Below are 25,968 nucleotides of genomic sequence, written 5' to 3' on the forward strand. Positions count from 1 at the left end.
TACACAACATAATTATGAATTGAACGAAACCAAACAGAAAACAAAAGTACAATGTATGTTCATGTACTCGTATGAAGATAACCAAATAAAATGTAAAGAAAAGAAACGGTAACTAAAATTTGATATAAGATTTGAGGCTTTGCATGGTGGGGTATCGGTATCGTTTCGGTTTTGCGGTAACACCATGTGGTAATAACTACTGCTTAGAAGATATTAGTTCTGAGAAGAACTTGTCCTGCTTATTATCAACTTGCTAAGTAGTTTTTGTTCTGTTTAGAACAGTCCTGCTGTAAGTTCTAAAAGAACTTGTCTTTCTAAAAGAACTTGTCGTTCTAAAAGAACTTGTCTTTGGTCTCAACGTTTCGACTAGCCTGCTCTAGTCATCGTCAGGAGACTGAAGATAGTTGGAGATGCTACTCCTCAAGTAGGGTTTGTTAGGATTAGGAGTGCTTGCTGGGCATGCCCTGCTCGCTCGGGTGTGTCAGTTGGTTGTGAGCCATGGGCATTGTGTTGAGGGATGCCCGCTGAGCGTCCTGCTCGCTCGACTGTGTCAGTTGGCTGTGAGCCTTGGGCATTGTGTTGAGGGATGCCCGCTGAGCGTCCTGCTCGCTCAGGTGTGTCAGTTGGCTGTGAGCCACGGGTGTTGCAACTTGGAATAACTGAATGCCATATGTGGCTTATGAAGTAGCCGATATCTTGTGGGACAGTGTCATGTTTGTGGATCTCAATAGCTTCTCTGATACGACGGGTGTACCAGTGTTTCTCTTGGGCTATGATTTCCGCTTGTTCCCAATCAACAACATGATCCAGATCAGCAGAGTGTTTGACAATTGCCGATTTGTCAAGTTCCCCTCTGCGGCCGTGAGCTATGTGTTCTTTAAGCCTGGTAGTGAGGTCTCTGCCAGTCTCGCCAATGTACACTTTGCCACATGAGCAAGGAATTCGGTAAACTCCTGCTTGACTTCTCGGGTTGTGCTTGTCTTTGTGGGTGTACAATTTCGTTTCGAGTTTATTGCGAGTTCGGTAGTAGACCTTAATATTGGCTTCACGGAGGATTCGCTGGATCTTGTGTGATGCATGGCCAATATACGGAAGGACTGCAACCGGCATATCGGGTGTGTTCAGGGTCTGAGACATGCTCGAATCCGGTGCGAGGCTGTGATTCTTAGGTCTGTACCCATTGTCTCTTAGCACTTTATTGAGGTGCTTCAGTTCGGATAAAATTTGATAATTATAGTTTTACTTTTAGTTTTCACTTAAGTTACTCAGAAACTACAGCAGCTACAATGTACTTCAACAGTGTTTACTGCTAGGCCATCGCAATTTTACAGAGCCTTGGCCTGTTGACTGACTTCCCGTTTACCTACATTGTACATACAAGTCAGTCAAAGCAGCTTAAACTTCCTGAATTCTGGAATAATTTTGAAAAATATCTCTCCTACAATTTTATTTATCAGTCAACTTTTAAGACGATCTGTATATTTTTTTCTGTTCACAGTTTGTAACTTTGTGACTCATGAGCGCTGTTTGGACAACATTACAACACCGTGTAGCACAGTTGCTGCTGACCGAGTACAGGTGAGTGATCACGGCGCGCGTACCCAGTGGTACCCACTTTTTATATGCTCCTATCATAGTGTTACCTACTGACACCCAAAACAGTTCTCGGTATACCCACTTGCACCCACTGGCAGCCATATTTTACATGCCACTGGTACCCACTGAAACCCAAAATATATGCCCAGTGTGTCCACTTGCACCCAATTTTATGCAGTGGAACTCTAGTGACACCCAAAATATGCCATAAGTACATGTACAAATGTATGTCCACTTGAACCCACTGAAACCCATTTTTTGTATTCTTCTGTTGTGTTGAAACCCACTGGTACCCAAAATACAGTACCCAGTTGGTACATGCAGTGTACATACTGTACACTATTTGATTTTTTACGCCCAGTAATATGGTCTCTATAAAAAATGTACATACCTGAAAAGCATTCAAGGCAAGTCCATAATGTTTCAATTCAAAATGTCAAGTGTCAGAAATGGACCTTATACCCGGTATGTACGCCCCCACACTTGGGTCACCCAAGCCCAATTATCTGGCACCCAACCCACACCCTCATTAAAAAGCAACCCCACTTTTCACCATCAACACCCGTGTCTTTTCCCACATTCAATCACTCCCAAACACTTTCTCTTTCATTCCGTCTGTCAAGCCTACCCCATCTTACCACCCACTTTTTTCCTGTTACGTCAACGGTACCCACTGTCACCCCCCATCAGCGTACCCATTCACCCTTCTCCCCCCCCCCCTTCTTTTGCATCCCATCCATTGATTCATGGCCATTGATTATCCCACGAATTAATTCCCCCACCCCGTCATCGTCTTCTGTCTTTGCCGCTCCACCGTCCATGGCTCTTGACGTGGAAAAAAAATCCTTTACAGCTGTATCAGGCCGCCCACGCCGGATTAGCGTAATTTCTAATTGATTTAAGCCCAGCTGAAGGCAACTTGTAGGGTTTTTTTTGTTTTTTGTTTCAGCGCTCTCGCTGATTGATTATGGGGGCGTAGGAAAAGCGGACGATACCGTACATGTATGAGCACCGAACATAGGTTCATATTCACTATTATACATGCCTAAGTATTCGTGCGTGTATTTAATGACTTTACCCTGGAATTTCTCAAAGGCCATGGCCTTGCTTTATACTTAGCCTGATGTTCCTGTATCCATTCTGATTTTAAAGGTGTACTGCTCATGCGATTTTTGTTTCACCTCAAAAAATTAATTTCATTTTTTCAAATTCTTATTTAATATTGGTAACTTTCTTGCAATACAAAATTTATTCACTTTTGAATGAGATTACAAACAAATAATGGCTGGTATTTAAATAAAATAGATACAGAATTTCAAATAATTTGAGGCCAGACAATAATTCAGTTCTCGCAGGGTAGACTGATTCCCGCCACCATATCAGTACCAGTACTGTAGGAACTACATGTAGGAACCAGTCTACCTGCAAGGGGGAGGGGGGGGGGGGGATAATCATAAGAAGAAAGAACAATTGAATTTGTTGAAGTGCAGCTCTAGACAGTAAATCTTTTAGCATTGTCTTTTACATGCGAAAAAAAAAATAACATGCTCCCTTTTCTAGAAAACAAATTCCATACCTGATAGTTGTCATATTTTTTAAATGTCAAGTACCGATAGGCCGATACATGTAATTTCATGAGCTTCCCAGATGGTTGTAATTTTTGCCGCTTGCACCCCTACAGATTCCATTTTCGACCCATTAGCCTGGGTTGGTTGGGTGCCCACCCCAGCCATTGCCAACCCACCGTGCCTCCATAGTCATTCGCTAGGAATTCTTAGCACTAGAATTTAACAGAACCGCACAGTACATAATTATATAAATTTTGGGTCCCATATTTGCACTTAGTTTAGTCGGGCACCATTTGCAGTCATCAGCCGACATTTGAAGCAAAAAAATCAGGTTAAAAAAAAAAAAAAGCCACGTCGCCGCACCACTTTTTGGGCAAGCTCCATACCAGAAACCGAAGACGTTTTTTTTTGGCCAAACAGTGACAGGGGAAAAAAGTGGATCAAATTTATAGAATGACCCATAGTTTCATAGTGTTTTTAGTCAGTAAAAATACTTTCTGATAAAAATTTTGGAGTTTGCTTTTGCTGCAATCTGGACCCAATTTCATGGCTCCGCTTAATACCGTTAGCAATTTTTGAACTCCTCACTTACTGTAGAAAATCGGTGTTTACAATTCGTACGGATGGGTTAAATTTAATGTTGCTTTTGTACATGTACATGTATGTATTACTTACATGCATACATGTACATCCCGTAACTAAAGGGTTCTGTGCTGACAGGGTTAGCAAAAAATTTCTGCTAGCGCGGTTAGCACAAAATGGTGATCGTAAGCACGGAATTCTGTGGTTAGCAGAGCCATGAAATTGGGCCCTGATCTTAAATACTGTACTGGGTACATGTAGTTTACAGTACTTTTACCTATTCACGTACTGACATTGTATAAATATGCACAGCTGATGTTTTCCTTGTTGTATGTAACTCCACAGTCGGCATTTGAACATATGGCGATTTTTATTTTCACACCGGTTTCATGTACATGTAATGTGATTGTATTGTAAACAGGTGTTCTTACCCTCAAAGACTATTGTCCCGGAAGTAAGTGTTTGACTGTTGGTTTGTCTGTTTGTCTGTTTGTCAGTGTTGTTTACACTGCTTTTGTTTGCATCATGTTGATACAGGTCTGCTTCAGCACGCCTACATGTGTACTTACCGTACGTGTCTGCCTGCCTGCATACTGCACATACCCTACCCATTCTTACCCCCTTTTCCAAACTACCACAAATTATTTTTCCTGATATACAGTAAATACTTCTAAATCTCAGTTCCCATATACCAAATGACCATAGCATAATGCCATACTGGTACAATGTACATGTACCTCTTTGCGTCATACAGTACAAGCTACAAGAATAATGCATGTTAAAGACACTTCATTTGCATTAAGCTCACTCAGGTATCCCAAAAGTAACCTACCGAATTATTATCAAACAGCTTACTTGGATTAAAGATCATACTGGTACTAAACACCTTGTGAAATTATTCCGTCTGGCTTGCTGTCATTTAGAAGAAATCAAGAAATGTACAATGTACACTGTAGGTGATTTCCAACGATCAGTCAGTTGACTGATTTTTGGAAATAAAGAGCGCTATGGATAAAATACAATTGTTGGGTTTCGTGATCGAAATATTATGCATGAATTTTCACTGTTCTCTCGAAAAGTATAATATCCACTGAGCTGAAAGTTCAGCAGGTTTAGTTTGAACATTCTTTGTTGGATTTTGACCAGTATTTTTAGTGGAAATGCACAAAATGCATTAAAAGCAAATGATAGATGCCTTTAATCCTTTTTCCCCGTTTTTGCTTGACTGCATTGATATCTGCTCCAGAAATTTGCTCTCTGATTGCTTGATTTTCACTCCCCTGTTTATTTTCTTGCTTGCCTGCTTGCATGCTTGCATGTTTGCTTGTTATACTGTATTCGACAATTGCACAAACCTAAAATATGCAACATTTGCAAACATCAAAAAACAAATCTACCAAATGTTATGCGATCAAGCTAAATGAGTCGTTTGTCAAAATTTGGCTTTTTACATCTTTGAAAAGAGCACAATCTCAGCATTACTGCTGTGAAAACCGCATCCTGATACCATCTTTAGTTAACAAAAATATGGAAGTCGGAACACCAAGAAATGTGATAAGGTGATGTGATGAAGTGGTCCTATTTTGGCCTGTATCTCCAAATGAAAATTCCTGACAAATGACTCATGTAACTTGATCGCATCACAAATTATTATGAAAAACCTTACTTGATTGTAAGTGAATAATAGTCTCAAGCATCCTGTGAAATCATGGCACCTGGTGTGCTATCATTTTTCAAGAAAAGCCGACTTTGTGTATACCTCGATTTCCAATGATGGTCAGCTGACCATTGTTGGAAAAAACTAACTTTTTTGAAATACTGCCCCCAATTACCAAATTTAGTTCAAGCCCACATTTTGTTTGCAATCGGTTGCACATTCGTGAACGGGTGCAAGCCAGCCAGTCTGGCTCCCTGACCTGGCAATTCCCCTGATGTCTATAAAAAGGTCTGTTTCGTCTCAAGTAGGGTCAGGGAACCAGACTACAAGATCAGCATATTTTTCCTTGGTTTTTCATGAACACAAAACATGTCAGTGTAACAACATTTGCTATAAAATACTAACCCTCAAATCGATGCATTTCTGAAAATTACAGCAAAAGCAAATGTACATTACCTTTTACATGTGCCGCCAAAATAACCCCCAAAACCCCAGCCTCTTCCTTCGCTTTTGAGGACAGAATTTTCATTTCAAAAATTCTTTTGTTATATACAACCATGTTTGCAGATCCTACTTTTCTGTTATAGCAGTCATCCATTTTGCAAAAAAAAAACACCCAAAAACAGGCCGACTGCGGAAAGACCACAGCGCGCTATAAAAAACTCATTTCCCTGCTCAGCGATCTTCGTCTCTCTCCCGCGCCGACAAACAAGAACTAGTTTCCTCTGGGCCCTGTCTCTCCCTCAGCCCTGCGCTATGTTGATGCACACGGCATCATTGATTAGTGCGTGGGTGTTTGCGGCGCATAAACATATATCCACTCCGCGCGCCGTAGATATTATACATGCCAAGCGTGTACGCCATACGTTTTTGTGCTGTGGGGTGACGCTGGGGCGTAACAGAGCGTATCTTGTGCATTTCTTATTATCGTTGTCGCGTCGACGGCGCTAGTAATATTCACAGGTGGTCGAATCGTCGCAAATATTCCAGAAGGTCCAGTAGCGATGTTATTTTTAATATCTCTCAAGTTCTCAGAGAATAAATTTATTTCAGGCGCCGTATTTCTATGGATCAGTAATCCCCGGCCATAGGCAAGAGGCAGAATGAGAGATGGGGTTTCAATTTGGGCTTTTAAATACAATATTTTAAATGAGTTCAACATGATGTACCGGTATACACTGTATACATTTATGTACATTTGTATACATTTGTATACAGTACATGTATGGTACTTGTACGCTGTTCATGTTCCAATCATTTGTCACCCGTGGGGCCTCCGAAGGTTTTCCGTCGCAGTGTCTGCGATATATCATCTGCTCCAGTAGCAATTGCCGTCTCGCGTTGCTTCTAAAAATAGCTTGACCTCACCCCGGCACATGTGCACATTCTAGGTGTACCCTGGAGGCTTGACCTGGCCCGGGCAATTTTATGAATATGCATGAGACATGATTGATGCATGAAGATTGATGCAAAACCAATTGTGTTTTGTTTTTTCCCCACAGAAAGAGAATTATACATGTAGGCCTAACCTTTGACAAATTTTAGTCATTGATTTGAAAACCCTTTTTTTTCTATGCACGTGATCTGTACATGTACATGTACATTTACACGTACATAAACATGTACCGTAGGCCTACATGTATACGTTACATGTACATATCATTGGTTGAATTGTGCTAATGAATGTGAGTTGACCTCGAAGTTAAGGTCAGAGAGACAGTTACATGCTTCCCGTTTTCGGACTTTATACCACATTGAAATATATTGAAACAGTGGATCAACATTCAAAACATCTGGCAATTGACCTTTCTGCCATAAAATGCAACTTGCATGTTTAACTAATGCAAATTTATACATTATGCTAATTTATGCACACTAATCTATGCATTATACCTTTCAGTATATTTTACAGAGTGTTTATATTAATTTACATGACTTGTTATGCAAATTTCACACAATATTTATTGCATGAGTAATTAGCTGAAATTTTAATCTCAAGGTTTCACTTCATGTACATGTATGAATACTGCCAGAGCCTTCCAACTATGGACATCAACATAGAGAAAAAAACAAGGAACCTTGGGGAAAAACAAATCTCGTAACGTTGGCGTTATTAAAAAAGATAAATGCCTGCAAGTATCGCCAATCAAAATTAAACACGGTCGATAGAGGGAAAAGCTTTTAAGTACAAATTGTATTGACAGTGCGACAAAAGCAGTTTTCGCTGTTCGTCCGTCCGTCTCCGTCCCTGAGGCATTTGTTGCCGTGGAAACAAAGAACCCGGGCAGACAGAAAGTCTTTGTGTGCACGGCAATTGGTTTTTTACGTGCACAATGGATAATTTCTAGATTTGTCGATATTTGGAAGAAAATAGATGCGGAATAGGGAAGTGGACAAATTGGAATGTATGCGTAGGCCCTACATGATGTATACGGTATTTATACGTACGGTACATCAACCTTCTGTCATGTCGGTTTTCGTTTGGTGTTGTATAAGTTTGGTGTTGTGTTAAAATTGGCCTTATTCACGAGTCGGCCATATTGAATTGACAGTGAGGTAAAATCTTAATTTTTGGAACTTGCAAAGAGAAATGAAAGCCAGTTAATTCCTAATTAATTCCAGTCTGCTTCAATGAATAATTTAAAATTTATAATTAAAAATTCCCTAATGTTTAAATGCCAGATTAAAAAAAAAGACTGTAGAATGAGGCTGCATTGTGCCTGCATAAATAGTCTGGCGCCATCCCATAAAGTGTACACTAGCTGTACAATGTAATGTTCAGTATGTACTACAAATGTACGTGAAAACATGCAATTCATGTACAGAGCTGTAATGTACCGTACATGTATGATGAACATGTACTGGTACATATGTAGACATGTACATGTACATTAGCAGTCCTTCATTTAAAGAAAATCCAGGAGAGCTATAAATCGCTCTCCTCAAATATTCGAGGAGAGCAAATCGCTCTCCTTAAAATCTACGGATAAACAGCGGTAAAACGACGGGTTACCATTGTTTTTGTTTTATTTTGAATATAAGGATTTATTCAAGGGGCTGCATTATTATTAGTTTTTGCATAATAACATATGCTCAAGTTGCGTTACTTTTTTCGTTTTTGTAACTGTAAGACAAGGTAAAATTTATTTAAAAAAACTAACTAAATGGAGATTAATAAAAGGTTTGACTACTGCTCAGGCTTTCATTTTTTAATACAGGTGTCAGTTGGTTCATCACTTGATTATACTTGGAAAATGGAGAGTTACATGTAATAAACGGCACATAAAGCAACTGAAAAATTGCTTTCAGATTCGTTAAAATTATATGAAATTTTCAGCCTGAACTATTTCAATTGCTCTACGAAAGCTTCACAAAAAGGGCCTCAAAATGACACAAACTTGCCTTAAGTTTTATCGAAAATATCTGCCGTCGATAATCTTAAAAATAACGGAAAATGCAGGTCAAGTATGCCATATACACAATGCTAGTCACGACGAGAAACTGGCTAACAACATCTGAACTTCGCACTAGTACGAGCGTTTGTGATGCACTGTGTGTGGTGGGCCGGCAATGAGACTCGTTTCACGGTATAGGATTTCGGTGAAACACGCTGCATCGTTTCACTTCACATACCAGTAAAACTTCCTCAAAATAAATTCATGAACACGGAAAATACATACACAGACAAGAGAGATCAAGTTTTGTGAATAAGCTTGCAAAGATCGTCCTTCTCAATCGTTGTTTTCTTGGCATTTTTACGACGTCTATTCCGTCCAGCCTGCACGCAAAACACTGTACGGCAGGCAGTGCATTGCATGCACCGCGCAGGACTATTACATTGACTGGTTACCGCATTTTCATCATGCCTTCATTTGGACTTAGTGCGCGGCGCAGCGGGAACCAGTCATTGCTGCACTTGCACGTACGGGCCCACGTGTTTTCATGCAGCTCTACGCGATATGCAGATTGAGCACGCACAGTATACAACCGCTGTACACACACGATCTTATACAGTACGTACGAGCTCGGTGTTCGTTCATTTTTAGCGATGTCCAGCGGCATATTAACGTGAGTTTGGGCATTATACCAACGAAAAATACGTGAAGCTTAAGACTTAAATTCCTTTGCGTTTTTATCACTTCTTATTTTTAAACTTCCCGTGTTTGACGAGCCCTCTTTTGGATTTCTGAGGAGCGCTATTTTTAGCGCTCCTTCGAGACAGTCGAGGAGCGCAGTAGGAGCGCCTGCGCGATCGCGCTCCTTAAAAATGAAGGACTGCATTAGTACATGTACATGTACATGTACTTACAATGTGCATTGTTATTATTATGCTGCACTTCCTAAAATAAATCTTGACAAAATTGCGAGCCTAGAATTTTGTAAGGGTTACTGTTCATACTCGCGTACTGGCACCATCATTATGTACATGTAAACACCAAAACATCCCGTTCTTTTTAAAGGGGTACAGAAACGTGTACAAACGCAATTTTTTTTCTTTTTTTTTTCTTTATTACAAACTTTTCAACCTAAAGGTTTTTAAGGTTCCTGTTTGCACATGTACATGTACACCTTAAAAGTACACGGACCGTTGGTGTGCAAACACCAAAACCTCATGTTTTTTTAAAGGTTAACAGGTGCTTTAATTCACATACATGACATATGCTCAGGTACACTGTACAATATACAATGTACATTTGCTGTACATGTACATGTACTGGTACCTAAATGGTCAAGCCTCAAAAGACGTGCCCATTACAAAGACGTGCCCCCACGTCTGAGTCGTTACATTGAACCCATTCCCCCGAGGCCCTCTCAATAGTCTCAAGCCTGGAGCCCTTTTTTAGTGCGTCCATACCTCAACGGTTTGACGATAACTGGGGCCTGAGCCAGGGCCTGAGCCAGGGCCTGAGCCCTCGAGGGTGACAAATTGTTTCTGGAGGCTTCAGAGTGGAGGGGGTCGGTGAGAGGTGCTCGGCGGCTGGGAAAGCATTAGGGAAGGCTGCCTTGCTTGAGAATGAGGTGGTTTGGAATTAATAGGTGGCTGGGGTAGGGTACATGTGTGTACAACGCTTCCCAAAATAACCGCAACATTTTTTGCGAGGCTCTAGCGTTGCTGCAGAAACACGTACCGCCATTATTTTATATCGTTTTAAATTAAGCTTGGAATCTTCTCTTTATCCCTGGTTAGTATTGGTTTGAATTTCAAAAGGGTTTTGAAATGATTCGCGTTCAAATAAAGGCATGTCAAAAACAAACTCAACCGATTTCAAGGAAAATCAATCATGCGCATTTTTTCTAAAGTGGAAATGGTTCATCATAGATTCATGATGTGACGATCTCATTGCCTTTTGCTTTCTGTGTTTCTTATTCTTTTCGATCCATGTAGACTACACCTTAAATGAATTCACAATAGTGTTCTTCGTTTCAAGTTCAATTTTGAAATTCACAGTCTGCAAGTACAATGTACCTATTCAAAAAGTGCTCTCAAAATGTGACTCCAGTTTGCATGTGGTGTACCGCATCATCAACTTTCCTTGAATCGGTTGAGTTTGTTATCGACATGCCTTAATTTGAACATGAATAATTTTAAAACTCTTTTAAATTTCAAACCAATACTCACCAGGGATAAAGTTCAGATTCCAAGCTTTAATATGGTATAAAATTAATGGCGCTACGTGTTTCCGCGCCGACGCTAGAGCCTCGCAAAAAAAAGTTGCGGGTATGTTGGGACGCACTGTATACAATTGAGCACATCCTATGCAGTATTGTTGCCCCTCCCCAAAATAATAAGGGGGAGGGGGCAGAAGGATTCAATCACCATTTGGAAACACAGAGGATGCTTCCAATGCCTACTTTTCTTTAGGCCTCCAGGCCCATACTCCATCAATATTTAGTCAAACCAGGCCTGCAGGAAGCCCCCAAAATCCACCAAAATGGGGGATGGATTTTGATGGAGTTGGGGAGGTGAGCTACATGTAGGTCAAGGAATGATGTAATTTACATGTACATGTTCAGGATGTTTCAGAATTTCCAGTGCATACGTGTACAATTTAGGAGTGGCATTTACAAAAATAGACTTTACATAGTAAGCATTGTACGTACACGTACATTTACAGTGTATGGCTACAAGTGGGGAGCAATACAGAAATGAATAGATAATTTCGCTGGATTTTCCAATATCCATGCAAATTTACAGTACAATCACAAACGGCATTGCGGAGGTGCTACAGTGATCATAATTTACACGTACAATTGTACATCTACTATCCATGCACTGCATACGAAATCTCAAGGTGTAAGCACAGTGCAAACTGTCTGCGTGCAGTCTACAAGTCTTGACATGTATTTTGCCCAGACCCAGGCAAAACGGTTTACTACTGATGCTGTGTATTCATCATACCTAACCCAGATTTCTACATCCAGGGATGCAGGATGTTGCGTCTGGCTTGCCTGGGTGTGTAGGGAGGAATAGAAATGTTTCTTATCCATTTATTTTATTGGGTGGGTGGGATTGTATCGTCGTTGGAAAAGGTACCTATTTTATTAATTTAGGGTCCCCAGGGAGAACAGTTCTTAGGGAAAGTGACAGACTACCCTGGATAAATTAAACGATGATAAATAAATAAATAAAAAATAAATATTATAAAGAGGTCCTTAACATGTACATACATGTATACGTGAACGTGTACATGTAGGTACACTTGCATACCCGGTATACCCTGTATGTACAGACAAGCACGTTCACAGCATCGATCGTGGACGTCCTATTGTCCCTCTTTTGTTTGTACTCCTAACTTTTTAGGAAGACTCCCATATGTTTTGTACACGACCCCAATCGCGGACGTACGTATGCTTGGAATCGTGGACGATATTGTTTTCTTTTGTTCTCTGGAATTTTTCGTCCACGGTTTGAATAGATGAACACGCCCATGTACACATGTACTGGTACATATACAGGTACCGGGTATGCATTACTTTACCCCCCTGCTATTTAAACAGCCACAGACAGTCAAAATTTCCATCCACTTCCCCTGCTATACTTTTAGCGCAGGCTAGTCACCAGCAGTCAGATCATATGTCAAGCAAACACTGTGACTAGTCAAACTCAGTCAACAGACCATGAACAGACAAAAAGCAGGCAAGTTGTGGGCACAGCTGGCTTATCAATTACCCACAGCCAAAGCAAAGCTGTATCAAGTTACATAAACAGTCACAGCCAGTCAATCCTGCTTTATGTATGGTAGGCTGGGAATTCTTAACTGTTGAAAACAGTCACTTGTTTGATTTTGACTGAAAGGACTACTTGGCACAGAATGTACATGTTTGCATAGGAGGTTTAATGTACTGCACACGTACGGTACCCGGTACATGTACATATGTAGATGTAGTTGAGATCTTTTGCTGGTATAAAGTACATATCGGTATTAGTGTCATTCTTGTTCTCATTGGACAAGTTGAACTAATGACCAACTCAAGAATTTGTTTTTTTTAAGAGTAGGAAAGCTTTTGCACCCATTAAATCCCTGATTGCACAATTTTCATTGCTTTTTCCCAATTTGTTTAATTAAAAAAAAAAAAAAATTGCCAAAAAACAAAAATTTCTTTAAAAGTTAGATGATTTGCAAAAAAAGATTTGCTTTTTCTTTTTGTTTCATTGTGGAGTTCCTACGCGGGTGTTAAGTTAGGTATTGGTAAGTACTTACCGGTAGAATGTTTTATTTGAAGTTAATATATGAAAAACAATTTTAGATAAAGTGTATAGCGCTTTCTGCCAACGGTGTCAAAGCGCTTCAAAATTATTACCCCAGTTCATCAGGCCATTCATTTCGGTATCTACAAAAATGTACATTATGTAATGAAATTCAAATCAAAAAATATCCTGCAGATTAATTGAATGAATTCTGTATATTTTTATTCTTCTTTTTTTTCCCCTCAGAATCCTGTTGCGCACGCATGGAGCGAGGCGGGCCATTATCGCAAGAAATTCTGCAATGTTTGTCGTCGCAAGCTGGATGACTCGTTAGCCTTTCGCTGTGAATGTGAGTATCGGCTACTCATCTGGTTACTCAAACAGGAATTCCCCTTTAGGCCAATTTTCAAAGAGCTGCTAAGCGGAAAATGTTGGTAAGCAAATTTATGTGCTAAGCGAACTTTCGGCCGGGAACCAGCCACATGTAATATACGTTACATGACATTTTGGCTGGTAACCTCTTTTTGCTAAGCAAATATTTTCTATGCTTAGCAAATTTCTGTGCTTAGCAAGAATCAGCTGGGAACATTAGTCACAAGCAATGTACATTGTTTGACATTTTAGCTGGTAGCCTGCGTCTGCTAAGCAGATATTTTCCGTGCTTAGCAGATTCATGTGCTCAGCAAGAATCATCCGGGAACCAGTCACAAGCAATGTGCCTTGTGTGACATTTTGGCTGGTAACCTGCTTCTGCTAAGCAGATATTTTCTCTGCTTAGCAAATGTATGTGCTGAGAAGCTCTTTGAGATTTAGCCCTGGGCTCAATTCATGGTAGCCTGCAAAGCCGTGCCTGTACCGGTATTACGTGGCTACGACTTGAAATTACACATGAGTCTATGGGAATTGGCTGCAGCCGCTACCATAGATTGGTGTGTTAATCAAACCGTAGCCAAGTACTTCGGACATGGCTGAAGCACACAAAACAAAAGTTTTGCTTAAAAAATAAAAAAAAGGGGGACCAGTGAAAATGCCATGCAGTTCCTATTGTTGCTATAAATTTTTATTTTGGTTTGCGTAACAGTTACATGTATATTCGCTGTAAATTTATTTCTGCTAAATAACAGGTCCTCAGAATTCTCCTCATGGGATCTTCTCAGCAACTCTTCCCAAAACCAACAAATTCCACATTGGTTTCGTAGATTCTGTTTCCTTCACTGTGATCTCTTCAACTTGAATCATTTTGTTTTCTGTCTCTTCTTCTGCGCAGTATGCGAATACTACACCCATGCAAGTTGTCTAGATTTCGTCGTTAGTAACTGTGTACGGTGTGCCAACTATGATGCAAACAGAAATGTAGTAAGTATTCATTAACCCTAACCATTCCTAATTCTCTAAATTCCTTGCAAAACATTGCAAAATGGAGGATTTTGCAGGATTGAGGCTATGTGGCAAAAAATGTGTTGCTGATTGTGAAGGATGCACTGTGTCAAGGTCTTGGGCCGGATCTTGTGTTGTTTATGCCCAGCCGTGCATAAATTTAGGCCTATATATGTATTATACTTGAAATCCTCCGCACTGCTCCAGGATGTCACTGGCTGTGCCTTAACAAATTGACAGTGATTGCTGGAGGATTTTGCAGGATTGAGGCAGTGGTCACCCCTCCAAGGACCACATTCAAGAAATAACGGAGGATTTTGCAGGATTGAGGTTGATGCAGTGTTTACATGGAGGCAATTTTAGAACGTTGCAGGATTGAGGTTACATCCTATCAAAAATGCTTAGGGAGTTAGGGTTTACGTTAATTAATTAATATGGCCCTAAAGAAATATCACAAGACAATTTGTTTTTGCCAAAAACAATCCAGAATATCGTGAACAAATGAATAAAAGCCTGCAAAAACAATTCATTGTTTTAAAAACAAAATTGATGTGAGATTAGTTGGCATTTTAATAAAAACAAAAGGTGCAATGTCATCATCGTCATGAAAGAAAGTCACGTCTGTGATGTCCCTACTGGGCCCCCATAGCCATACATTTTTATTTGGGGTTTAATGTCTGCCAGCATAAAAAAGTTGACTCTCGTAAAATGACTGCCATTGAACCGCAATGATAGTTGCCAGGAAAAAAAATACAGGAAATGTCACCGTCCATGGCCCCTTAGTTCACCTTGTCGTGCAAGTGCAATCGGCAGGTGAGGTCACACTCTAATCTGTCGGCAATCGCCGGTGATCAGACAACATTTGGGTCAAGTCCGTGTGAGTTTGACTGTTCACATGGAGTTCCTGTGCTTTCAATGAGGCTTTCAAAACAATGAATAAAAACGATCTTGACCCATTTAAGCCCTAATGTTACTCGTAAAAGTTCTTTTAAAAATAGGAAGCCACAACCTTCATGTACTTTGTTGTACTTGAAATGGAAATGCACACTGCGTTGTGGTAAAATGCCTTGCTTGAGGACATACATGTACGGTACGTGCCATTGACCAGGCGGTGTTTGGGTCAAGTCCATGTGAGTTTGACTCTTCACGTGGTGTTCCTGTGCTTTCAATGAGGCTTTCAAAACAATGAATAAAAACGATCTTGACCCATTTAAACCCTGATGTTGCTTATAAATAATAGTTCTTTTAAAAAAACATACATGTAGGAAGCCAGCGGCCTACCGGTACACGTACTTTGTTGTACTTGTAGTGGAAATGCAAACTGCGTTGCGGCGTCAAGGACATGCATACATGTAAAGCATCATATTATTGTTCGAAGAGGGCCCAATTTCATACAAGTACCTGTTTTGAACCCATAATCCAGTATATTGTAGGTTTCTTAAAAGTAGGACACTGGCAACCTGCTTTGTTTTATTTAAATGGAAACACAGACTGCGTTGTGGTAAAATGCATTGCCCAAGGGCATCATCGTTTTGATGTTTGAAGAGGGCCCAGTATCATGCAACTATCTGTTTTGAACCCTGAATCTAGTAGTTATCTTAAACATGTCAAAAGTGGGAAACTGGCAACCTGCTTTGTTGTACTTGAAATGGAAACACAGACTGCGTTGTGGTAAAATGTACACTGTAAAGGCATCATTGTTTTGGTGTTTAAGTGAAGAAGGCCCAATTTCATGCAACTATCTGTTTTGAACCCTGAATCTAATAGTTTTCTTAAACATGTCAAAAGTAGGAGACTGGCAACCTGCCTTAATTTACTTGAAATGGAAACACGGACTGTGTTGTGGTAAAATGCCTTGCTCATGGACATAAAGGCATCATTGTTTACGTGTTTGAAGAGGGCCCAATTTCATGCAACTACCGTATCTGTTTTGAACCCTGAATCTAATAGTTTTTTTAAACATGTCAAAAGTAGGTAGGAGACTGACAACCTGCGTTATTTTACTTGAAATGGAAACACAGACTGCGTTGTGGTAAAATGCCTTGCTCGAGGACATACACTGTAAAGGCATCATTGTTTTGGTGTTTAAGTGAAGAAGGCCCAATTTCATGCAACTATCTGTTTTGAACCCTGAATCTCATAGTTTTCTTAAACATGTCAAAAGTAGGACACTGGCAACCTGCTTTGTTTTACTTGAAATAAAAACAGACTGAATTGTGGTAAAATGCCTTGCTCAAGGACATAAAGGTACCGTATCATCAATTTTTATTTAGAATATATTATTCAATGCTCAGAATATATTTAGGCTGGAAACGACTTTATGTTTCCCTAATAATTTAGTGCTTCAGAAATTTCTTACATGTAGCTTAATATCGTCACAAAATAGCCTTCAACTTGATAAGTTTCATCTTGATGTACTTGAGCCAAATGCATTAATTGGGTCAACAAGCTCTTGCCAATAACGTTAGAAGTGTGTCTCCGCAAGCGAGACAAGTTGCGAGTGATTCATTCAAAATAAATCCTCGTTCATTACCACTGAAATGAATAACATCCTATCAATTTATCCAACCCCATTGTATAAATCACTGAAACATCGCGCCATGTACTTCAAACAATGTTTTGCAAGTATTAAATATATCATGTAATATTCTCATAAAAGTGATAGAAAGTCCAAACTCCAGCCCTACCCGTCAATCATTTTCTCCCGACACTGTGTCCGTTACTTTTGAAATCGCCAAGAACTTGTTTATTTTTGGAAAGGAGATTTATTTATTTTTGCCAGACACGTGCAGGGCTGAATGTAATTTGTCACTTGGAGTTGGGGGGGGGGGACTTTGGATGAATGGCAAATGTTGTGAGATTCACTTACTCTTGAGGTACTATTTGCTTGCTTTTTTCTGCGCGACACTGTGTCGCGCTGATGTTTGGTCAAAGAAAACGGGATCATAATTTCTGTGTGTGGGTTGGTTTAACTGAAGGCATCAATGACAAGGTCTTAAAGCAAAAGAGAACTGCGTCTGTAGTCTGCGTCTTTTCTTTTTTTTTGGATAAGTCGGAATTCTTTCTTGGGGATCTGTTTAGATCGTGCTTCTCCGTCGCTCTTGATGGGAAATCTGCTGGGAATTGTGTGATATTTTGGCTGGTAACCTGTTTCTGCTGAGCAAATATTGTCCGTGCTTAGCAGATTTCTGTGCTTAGCAAGAATCAGCCGGGAACCAGTCACGAGCAATGTACGTTGTGTGACATTGTAGCTGGTAACCTGTTTCTGCTAAGCAGATATTTTCTGTGCTTAGCAGATTTATTTGTTGAGAAAGAATCAGCTGGGAACCAGTCACAAGCAATGTTCATTGCGTGACATTTTGGCTGGTAACCTGTTTCTGCTAAGCAGATATTTTCTGTGCTCAGCAGATTTATGTGCTTAGAAAGAATCAGCTGGGAGCCAGTCTCAATACATGTACATCACTGACGAAGCCTTGCTGTCTAAAGAGAACTGCGTCTGTAGTCTGCTACTTTCCTTTTTGGGGGAGAAGTCGGAAATCTCTTTTGAGGATCTATTTAGATCGTCCTTCTCCTTCGCTCATGATGGGAAATTGGAGCTAAAATGATCCAGCTTTTTATTGAGGAAACTTTGGGAAGGTCCAGTCATTGGAGTGTTATGCGCGTATATTTTCCGTTTATCCCAAGAGTTTGGTGTCGAAAAGTAAAATTGTGCCAAACTTTAACTCAGCTGGTGCTGAGTTAAAGTTGGCATTGTTTCCTTTAATGCATGAATTTGTACATAACATTACATGTACCAGTACATGTATACGTGTACATACAGTTGTACAGATTTTACCAAAATTCTCACCCCCCCCCCCAACTCCAAATACACTGTAGTATATGTTACACTATGATGGAATTTCTTTGTGCATGTTGTTTATTAAATATTTCCTACATACAGGTTCATGATATAAATTTAGTATAAAGATTACATACATGTAAATATATGTAACTTTCCTAAAAATGCATTATTAAAGGAAACAATGAACGTATCTGTATTACAAAAAAAATGTACATGCATGTACACATGTAGAACAGCATGGACAGAAAGTTCTGTAAATGTATTTAAAAGGTATTTACTTTTTTATATATATATTTTATTAATGCTTTTGATATTTTGTTACCCAGGAAAAAATGAAATTTACACATCACTGGAGGGAAGGCAACTTACCGGCCAACAGTCGATGCGCATTGTGCAAGAAATCCTGCGTCACTTCGGAGTGTTTGGCAAGCATGAAATGCGAGTGGTGCTGGACAACTGTAAGTGTTTCTTTGATTTTCAAATTCATCTTGATCAATAACCCTAACTTTCAAGTGTCTTTTACTAAGTACTGGACCAATTCCGCCTAAATCCATCACTGACCCTGCTTCACATAATGCATTTGGACCAAATCCTCTGAAATGCACCACAAGACCACCACTACTATAGGGGGATTTTGATGGACTTGGTACAGATGGCTTGCCTACCAAAATCCCCAAAATGGGGAATATATTTTGATGGATTTGGGATGGTTAGGGTTAAACCAACACAGACATAAGTTCTGCACTGCCCTAGAACTTCCAAGCCTGTTACTTCCTGTTCTACCCCAACACCCTATCACGTCTATGGTTATATTGATTCATCATGAAATAAATACAATGTGATACAATGAAATACAATGTAATACATGTACAATGTAATACAATGTACTACAAGTGTTTCCATGAGATATTCAGTATGTTGTCCATATAGGCTGTCCTCTCTGTTTATCAAGCCACAGTGATTGAAGTCAGTAAATCTATCAGTCTCCTTGGGATTTTTCCAAAGCTTCTTAGATCCTTCAAAACCCACCTGAGGATATTGTAGGATTTTGTAGGATTGAGGATGGTAGAACTCGACATGGGGCTTGATACACTGTCAAAGTTAACCCTAACCCCCCTCAGTCTTCCAAAGTCCTCCGGGTGGTTTTGGAAGAATTTGGAGGATAGAGGACGAATGCAACATAACATTTTTGAGGATTGTGGAGGATTGAGGCTGAATGCAACATAGAATTTGGAGGATTGTGGAGGATTGAGGTCACAGGGACATTCAGAACAGGTTGATTTTGGAGGATTAAGGATGAATGGTGTTTGAAGAAGAGGAGGATTTTGGCTGAATGCATTTTGAGAGGCAGGGCTGTTGAGGGATATTGAAGGATTGAGGCAGTGGGTATCCTTCATTTGAACTATTTCCCAGCAAAAAGGGGCCTATGGAGTTGGGATTAAATTACAAATAATTTTGTAGTATTGAAATGCAAAGGGAATTATAAGCCTTTGAACTTAAAATAAATTAATATTTTAGTCAATGGCCACATCTGCTTGATCTTTTTTGTCAATAAACCAGCAAAACCAAAACTAAAATCCATTTGTGAAACAGTTCAACCATTCATCGGTTACTCAATCTACGTCATCGATCAGTCCAGCTGTCATTGAAATCATTGAAATCAATACAAATCCATATATTGATTTGGGACTTTTCAATCTGGTCAGTCAGCAGACATATTTATTAAAATTTATTTTGTATTGTTAAAAAAAAATTTCACCAATTGAAGTACAGGTACCGGTATACACATGTTAACAAGTAATTGTACATGTACATGTACACATGTACATTGTAATTGTAACATACGCGTGTATACAGTACATGTTTGTTTATGGTGTAAATCAAGGATTTTCTGTTGTTCCTCTTCCCTTTTCCTTTGTTTGTACTTTAACTTTTTTGCAACAGCTCTTATTGGTTTTGTACATGTTTTCCAACCGAGGAGTCCTCGATTCGGTTCCTGTCCTCGATTCATCAGTGATGTTGCACGTGTGTGTCCTCGATTTACACCATAAACACACGCAGCATTTTTTGTACAGGTTGGTCCAAGAAAATGTTTACACTTTTTCAGACGCAGATTTCTTGGAATTGGGGAGACATGTTAAAATTGTTTTGAGGTAGGCCTATACCTAAATTAAAGCATCTTCGTGGTCTATGGTGAAAACAGCGCTTAAAATAAATCCTAAATTAAGAAGTGGCTGTGGTTTTAAGAAAGATGATGAAAACCCAGTTTGGTCACGCGCAAGTCTGTGGATGAGACATGTGAGATACTTTGTAAGGTCAACACAATAGCACTGCATGCACGAAGAACTGCAATCATGTAAATTCATGAAATTAGGTTTATACTGTACATATGACTGCCATAGACGTGGAAAAACTAGTTTTCGACCACTTTCTGTAAACGGCCGCTATTTCTTAACCTGATCTTTATTTTCAATGCCGTTTTCACCATATACGGTACATTTGTACCACCAAGATCTTGTAGTTTAGGAATATCTTAAAGCTAGTGTCCATCATTTGCAGCATTCCAAAAAGTAACTGGCGTAATACTTGGTTGAAAGATAGTAAGGGGACTAGACTCCCTGTGAAATTATTCCTTCTGGCAAGCTGTCATTTGGAAGAGATCAACAAAAGAAGGCCTTTCCAACGGTGCCGTAGGAAATTCAAATTAGTAGTTCGTTTTGTTATTCAGCGAAGCGCGCCCAAGCATTGGCACGACGCACACGCGCGCTTGCTATAACTCGTCGGATCAGTGCGCGACATCGCATAGCTGCAATCGACTCAGTGAGAACGTGTATCAGACGCTGAATTCAGGCCCAATTCAAAACATGATTCAGCAAATTTTGATTTCAAATCGAGATCCTAGAATGTTGTTTTCCTGAAAAATACAGCTGAAGCTGAGCTGAAACTTGATCAGGTTAGTTGTTCAGTACCCTTCTTTAGATTTTGAGCACTTTTGTTGCTTCAAACGAACAAAATGCACAGATTACAAATGATGGACTGTACCTCTAAATCAATTGTAATACTGTATGTCTCCCCAAATTTGAGAAATCTCCCTCTGAAAAGTGTAAACTGTATTTTGGACCACCCTACAGTTTTCTATTATATTGTACATGTACTTTGTTCTAATTTCACACTAGTTACGGTACTCAGTAATATTTGCAGAACACAATGGAAACAGTTTTGAAATTTTGCAATATTTTGCCAAATGGCATGTGCAGTTCACCTTATTACATATATGTAGACCTGTACATAAAAAATTGTTTTGTACACGTTTGCTGTTTCTGTGTGGATCTCTTTGTTTGTCATTGAATGTGTGTAATGTTTTATTTTTATATTTTTTATTTTTTCGGCCCCTAAGGGTACATACTTTAGAATTTTTCAATCCAGCTGCAAATCCATACCACCGTCCTAATGCCACAGCAGGAAAATCCGGTCCCTTGTCAACGACCCAAATTTGCATGGGTTGCCATGCCGACAAGTGTTCCAAAAAATCCCCCCTTTCCGTCACTCGGTTTGTGTGAGTGTGTGGCTGATTAATGAGGACACCCTGTGCTGCATGGATTCTGGCTCGGTATGCGCCCGGCGCTGGGGATCAGGGACTGTGTAATCTCATTAGGGGATTTGATTTGTAAGCCGTGCTTTTGAGCCTAATGTGTTTCACGATCACATTGGAGTAAAGGACATCGGATGCTGACGCACATTGTAAAATACAATTAACCGGGTTGTTCAGTTTCCATACATGTACAATGTACAGTATGTACATGTACATGTACTGTACATCACACAATGTGCGTTTTCCAAATACATGTATGTACATGTACACAATTAGTCATGTTAGTGGTATCGGTACATGCATTACAATAAATGGTTTTCATACTCATAGAAAACCCAGCATATCAGTAAAACATGCAAAGATAATTACTATTAAAATTTGGTTTAAATGAAAATAAATTCACTTCTCCTGCCTAATCAAACACAATGTAACCCTTTTTGGGGTGGGAATGATATTTTATGTATTTAGTTTTAGATCTTTGCGGGGGTGGGGGAGTAAAATATACTTAAAATTAGTCATTTTATCTTCATACCCTTTCAGTGTTATCCTTAGTGTTTGGTAAAATTTGTATTTTTGGTTAAAATTACCCATTAGCTAAACCTCCTACTATCTGAAAAGTCACAGACAGTCAAAAGATCAACCCTCTTCCCCTGCCATGCCTTTTACTCAGGCTAGTCAGCAGCAGTCAGATCATATTTCAAGCAAGCACTGTGACTACATGTAGTCAAATTCAGTCAACTGACAAAAGCAGACAAGTGGTGGGCACAGCTGGCTTATCAATCACCTACAGTTAAAGCATTGCATAAAAAGTCACAGCCAGTAAATTCTTCTTTGTGTAGGCTGGGAGCTCTTACATGTAGCTGTTAGTGTTAGAAAACAGTCACTTGACTGATTTTGACTCAAAAGGACAACTTTGCACAGAGTGTATGTTTGCGTAGGAGGGTTAACCCTGACCCCTTGGGTGTTTTTACCAGAAAGTATCCTGAATCCGCCTAAATCCATCAATTTTGCCATGCAAAGAAATGTTGGTGGCCAGTGAGTCCATCAGAATCCACCAGTAAGGAGGGAGTAAAATCTGTTCAGATCCTGAATCCATCAAAGTCTCCCAATTGCCTAATATGGAGGTATCCTGAATCCATCAAAATCCTGCAGTACCGCTATAGGCTTACTACAGGTCCTGAATCCATCAAAATCCCCCGACTTTTTCAATATGGAGGTATCCTGGATCCGCTGAAATCCTCCAAAACAGGGGTGTGGATTTTGATGGATTCAAGTACTTCAGGGTTGATGAAAAAAATTTAAAATACTGTTCCATTTCTTAATTTTTCCCCTACAGGCTCACACAGGGTGTTACAAAAGTTTCTCCTCCGAATGCAATCTAGGGCCCATCCGAGATCTGACAGTACCCCCTTTCGCCATCTCTATGCCCGTCCCCAACTCGGCGGTCAAAGGGGATGTCACTGCCAAAGGTCAAGGTGAGTCTAGCCACCTGATTGGTCCGTTTTATCCATTACTCGCTTCTCAGTGGTCGATATTTTCCATTGGCGATTTTGATTGGTTGATTTCTCCATGTCACTTCCATAGGACAAGGTGAGTCCAACCACCTGATTGGTCCATTTTATCTGTTGCTCGCACCTCATTGGTCAATCTTTTTTTCCACCGGTGGTTTTGATTGGTTGATTCTTCCATGTTTGATAAAATAGTTTATGGTGATTGGTGAGTTCTCGCCACCTTATTGGTCCCTTTTTATCCATTGCTCACACCTCATTGGTTGATCTGTTCTCAGTTTTTGATTTTGATTGATTTAATTTGTCACGTGTGGTAATGGTGCATGATGATTGGTAGAATTTTGCTGGGCCTTCTTTTCATTGATGATTTTCATTGGTTGATTTTTCCCTGTGTGGTAATAATGTACATGTATGGTGATTGGTAGAATTGTTGAAAGGCTTTCTTCCCATTGGTCAGGCATGGTGTCCTTTTTTTTGTATACTTTGATTTCATTGGTCAATTTGTGATTCTTAATTTGCTGTGATTGGTGCTTCGACTTGTATGGTAAAAGACTGCATGATTTCATTCTATACTTAATATTGAAATTTCTGGAATTTTTTTTCCAGAGAATTACAATTTTTACATTTTCTTTTCTTCTCAAGTGGTCTCTGTATTTTCTGTGAAGTGTAAAATGTATCTTCATATCCTGTTGTCTCTTTGTGTCTACATCATACATACATGTACATGTATGTTTCATGTTATCTACCGGTGTACATGTACTTTGTGTGATATAAGTAGATAATTAACCTTTGTATTATTCCATAAAAGATGAAAATAACAATTAAAATATTCAAGCGATGATTCTAATCACCACAATTACAACAAAACTGAAACTGAATGATTCAAGGTATTTTACATAAAACAGGTTTCGATTCCCTAATCTGTAATCCAATGAAACATAGATCATCATGTATTCATACCTTCGTTCCAAATAATACAATTCATGAAAACACAAAAAAAAACTCAACAGAATTAAATATAACACTGTATAAGCAGGGAGCGAAATTATCAAATTTAGGTTCGCAGGCGAAGAATTGTACAGTTAGGTAACAGGACAGGAGAGCAGCACAGCGCAATATTCATCAACGTCTACAGCGGGCCAAATCCGTCACTTATCCTGTTTAATATATTCCCCCTGTCATCTGTCCCTTTATTCCCCCCTATTTCGGGAGGCCTGCGCTCCGTATAAATAGCTGAAACCCCATCGGATTTGGGGGGCTGTGCATGTCGTCCTAATAAAATTAAAATATATTACCCCATATTCAAATGCCAGTATAGTAGTGTGGAGGATGGTGGCGGATTTAATTTTGGAGAATAGAGTTGGTATTTGTAGGGACGGTTTGGAATTGAGGAATTAAATCTGGGCAGACCGAGCACAAGCTTTTGCTCATTTTCTTACCACGTTCTGTTATTCTAAATTTTGTTTTCTGTATTTTTGGCATTAAAATATAAACAGACATACAAATGTAAACGATACATTTCTGAAATACCGGTACCAGTCACTAAAAATGATGAAAGGTATTAAATATATAGAACATTTCCCTTTTGCTGTAATTTTCAGAAATGGATGGATTTTATAGCAAATAGTGGTTATACTGGCCTGTTTAAAGTTCTGTGTTCATAGGTGCTGGAAAAACCAAGAAAAAAATGGTGGTCTTGTAGTATGGTGCCCTGACTGTACCGCTACTTCAGAGGAAACAGACCAATTGATAGATGTCAGGGAGTTGTCAGGTCGGGGAACCAGACTAGCTGGCACGCACCCATTCACAGATGTGTAACCGCTTGCAAACAAAATGTGGACTAACTAAGTTTGGTAAATTGTGGGTAGTATTTTTCCCAAACGATGGTCGGCCGATCATCGTTGCAAATTGATACAAAAATTCCACTTTTCTTGAAAATGACAGCACACCAGGTGCCATGATTTCACAGGATGCTTGAGACTATTATTCACTCACAGTCCAGTAATGTATCTCATAATAATTTTGTAGGTTTTTTTCTGATATTTGCAAATGTTGTAATTACCTTTGTTCACCTTGCCTTGAATAGAAACAAACTTGAAGTCATAAATTAGGAAAAATTATAAAAAAAAATGTTCCAATCAGAGACACCACAACAATTAAGAATCTGGCTCAAAACCAATCTATTCACCACCACAATTTCTGTAGATTGACAGTGCTTTATAGGAACTCGCAGTGGCACCGGTACCGTAAATTGCTCTTTTTAAGAACTGCATAATATGACTATGATCCATGAGCACATAACTCTTTGTCTCCTGCACCACTCTGCACCACTCCCAAGCCTTTTCCAGTGCTCTATGTCCCATCCTGAAATCTTGTTATAGCCCTCCTTTTTTCCCCTCTTTTTCCCCTCTGTCTACATCCGTATCTGCATTTATCTTTTCATTTATCTCTTCTTTCTATCTTTGTGCATTTCTCATCTTTATCTTGCCAGTGGTTTCCTCCAGAGGACCAAAAAAACCCTTCTTTTTTCACCATTGCTGTCCTAGTCTGCATTTTT

The 25,968-nt window shown here is 39.5% G+C and overlaps 1 protein-coding gene across 2 annotated transcripts in view; it reads left to right on the forward strand.

Moving 5' to 3' along the window:
- LOC119724557 (diacylglycerol kinase theta-like) overlaps positions 1 to 25,968 on the forward strand; it is a 91,391-nt gene that overhangs the window by 11,774 nt on the left and 53,649 nt on the right. For both annotated transcript variants that reach the window (XM_038195660.1, XM_038195659.1), the window contains exons 3-7: positions 1,499 to 1,578; positions 13,340 to 13,442; positions 14,361 to 14,449; positions 18,638 to 18,769; positions 23,240 to 23,378. In XM_038195660.1, the coding sequence (XP_038051588.1) occupies positions 1,499 to 1,578; positions 13,340 to 13,442; positions 14,361 to 14,449; positions 18,638 to 18,769; positions 23,240 to 23,378 (543 nt within the window). The remainder of the gene's footprint in view (positions 1 to 1,498; positions 1,579 to 13,339; positions 13,443 to 14,360; positions 14,450 to 18,637; positions 18,770 to 23,239; positions 23,379 to 25,968) is intronic.

This window comes from Patiria miniata, unplaced genomic scaffold (genome assembly GCF_015706575.1).
Source record: "Patiria miniata isolate m_02_andy unplaced genomic scaffold, ASM1570657v1 HiC_scaffold_18, whole genome shotgun sequence".
Taxonomy (NCBI): domain Eukaryota; kingdom Metazoa; phylum Echinodermata; class Asteroidea; order Valvatida; family Asterinidae; genus Patiria; species Patiria miniata.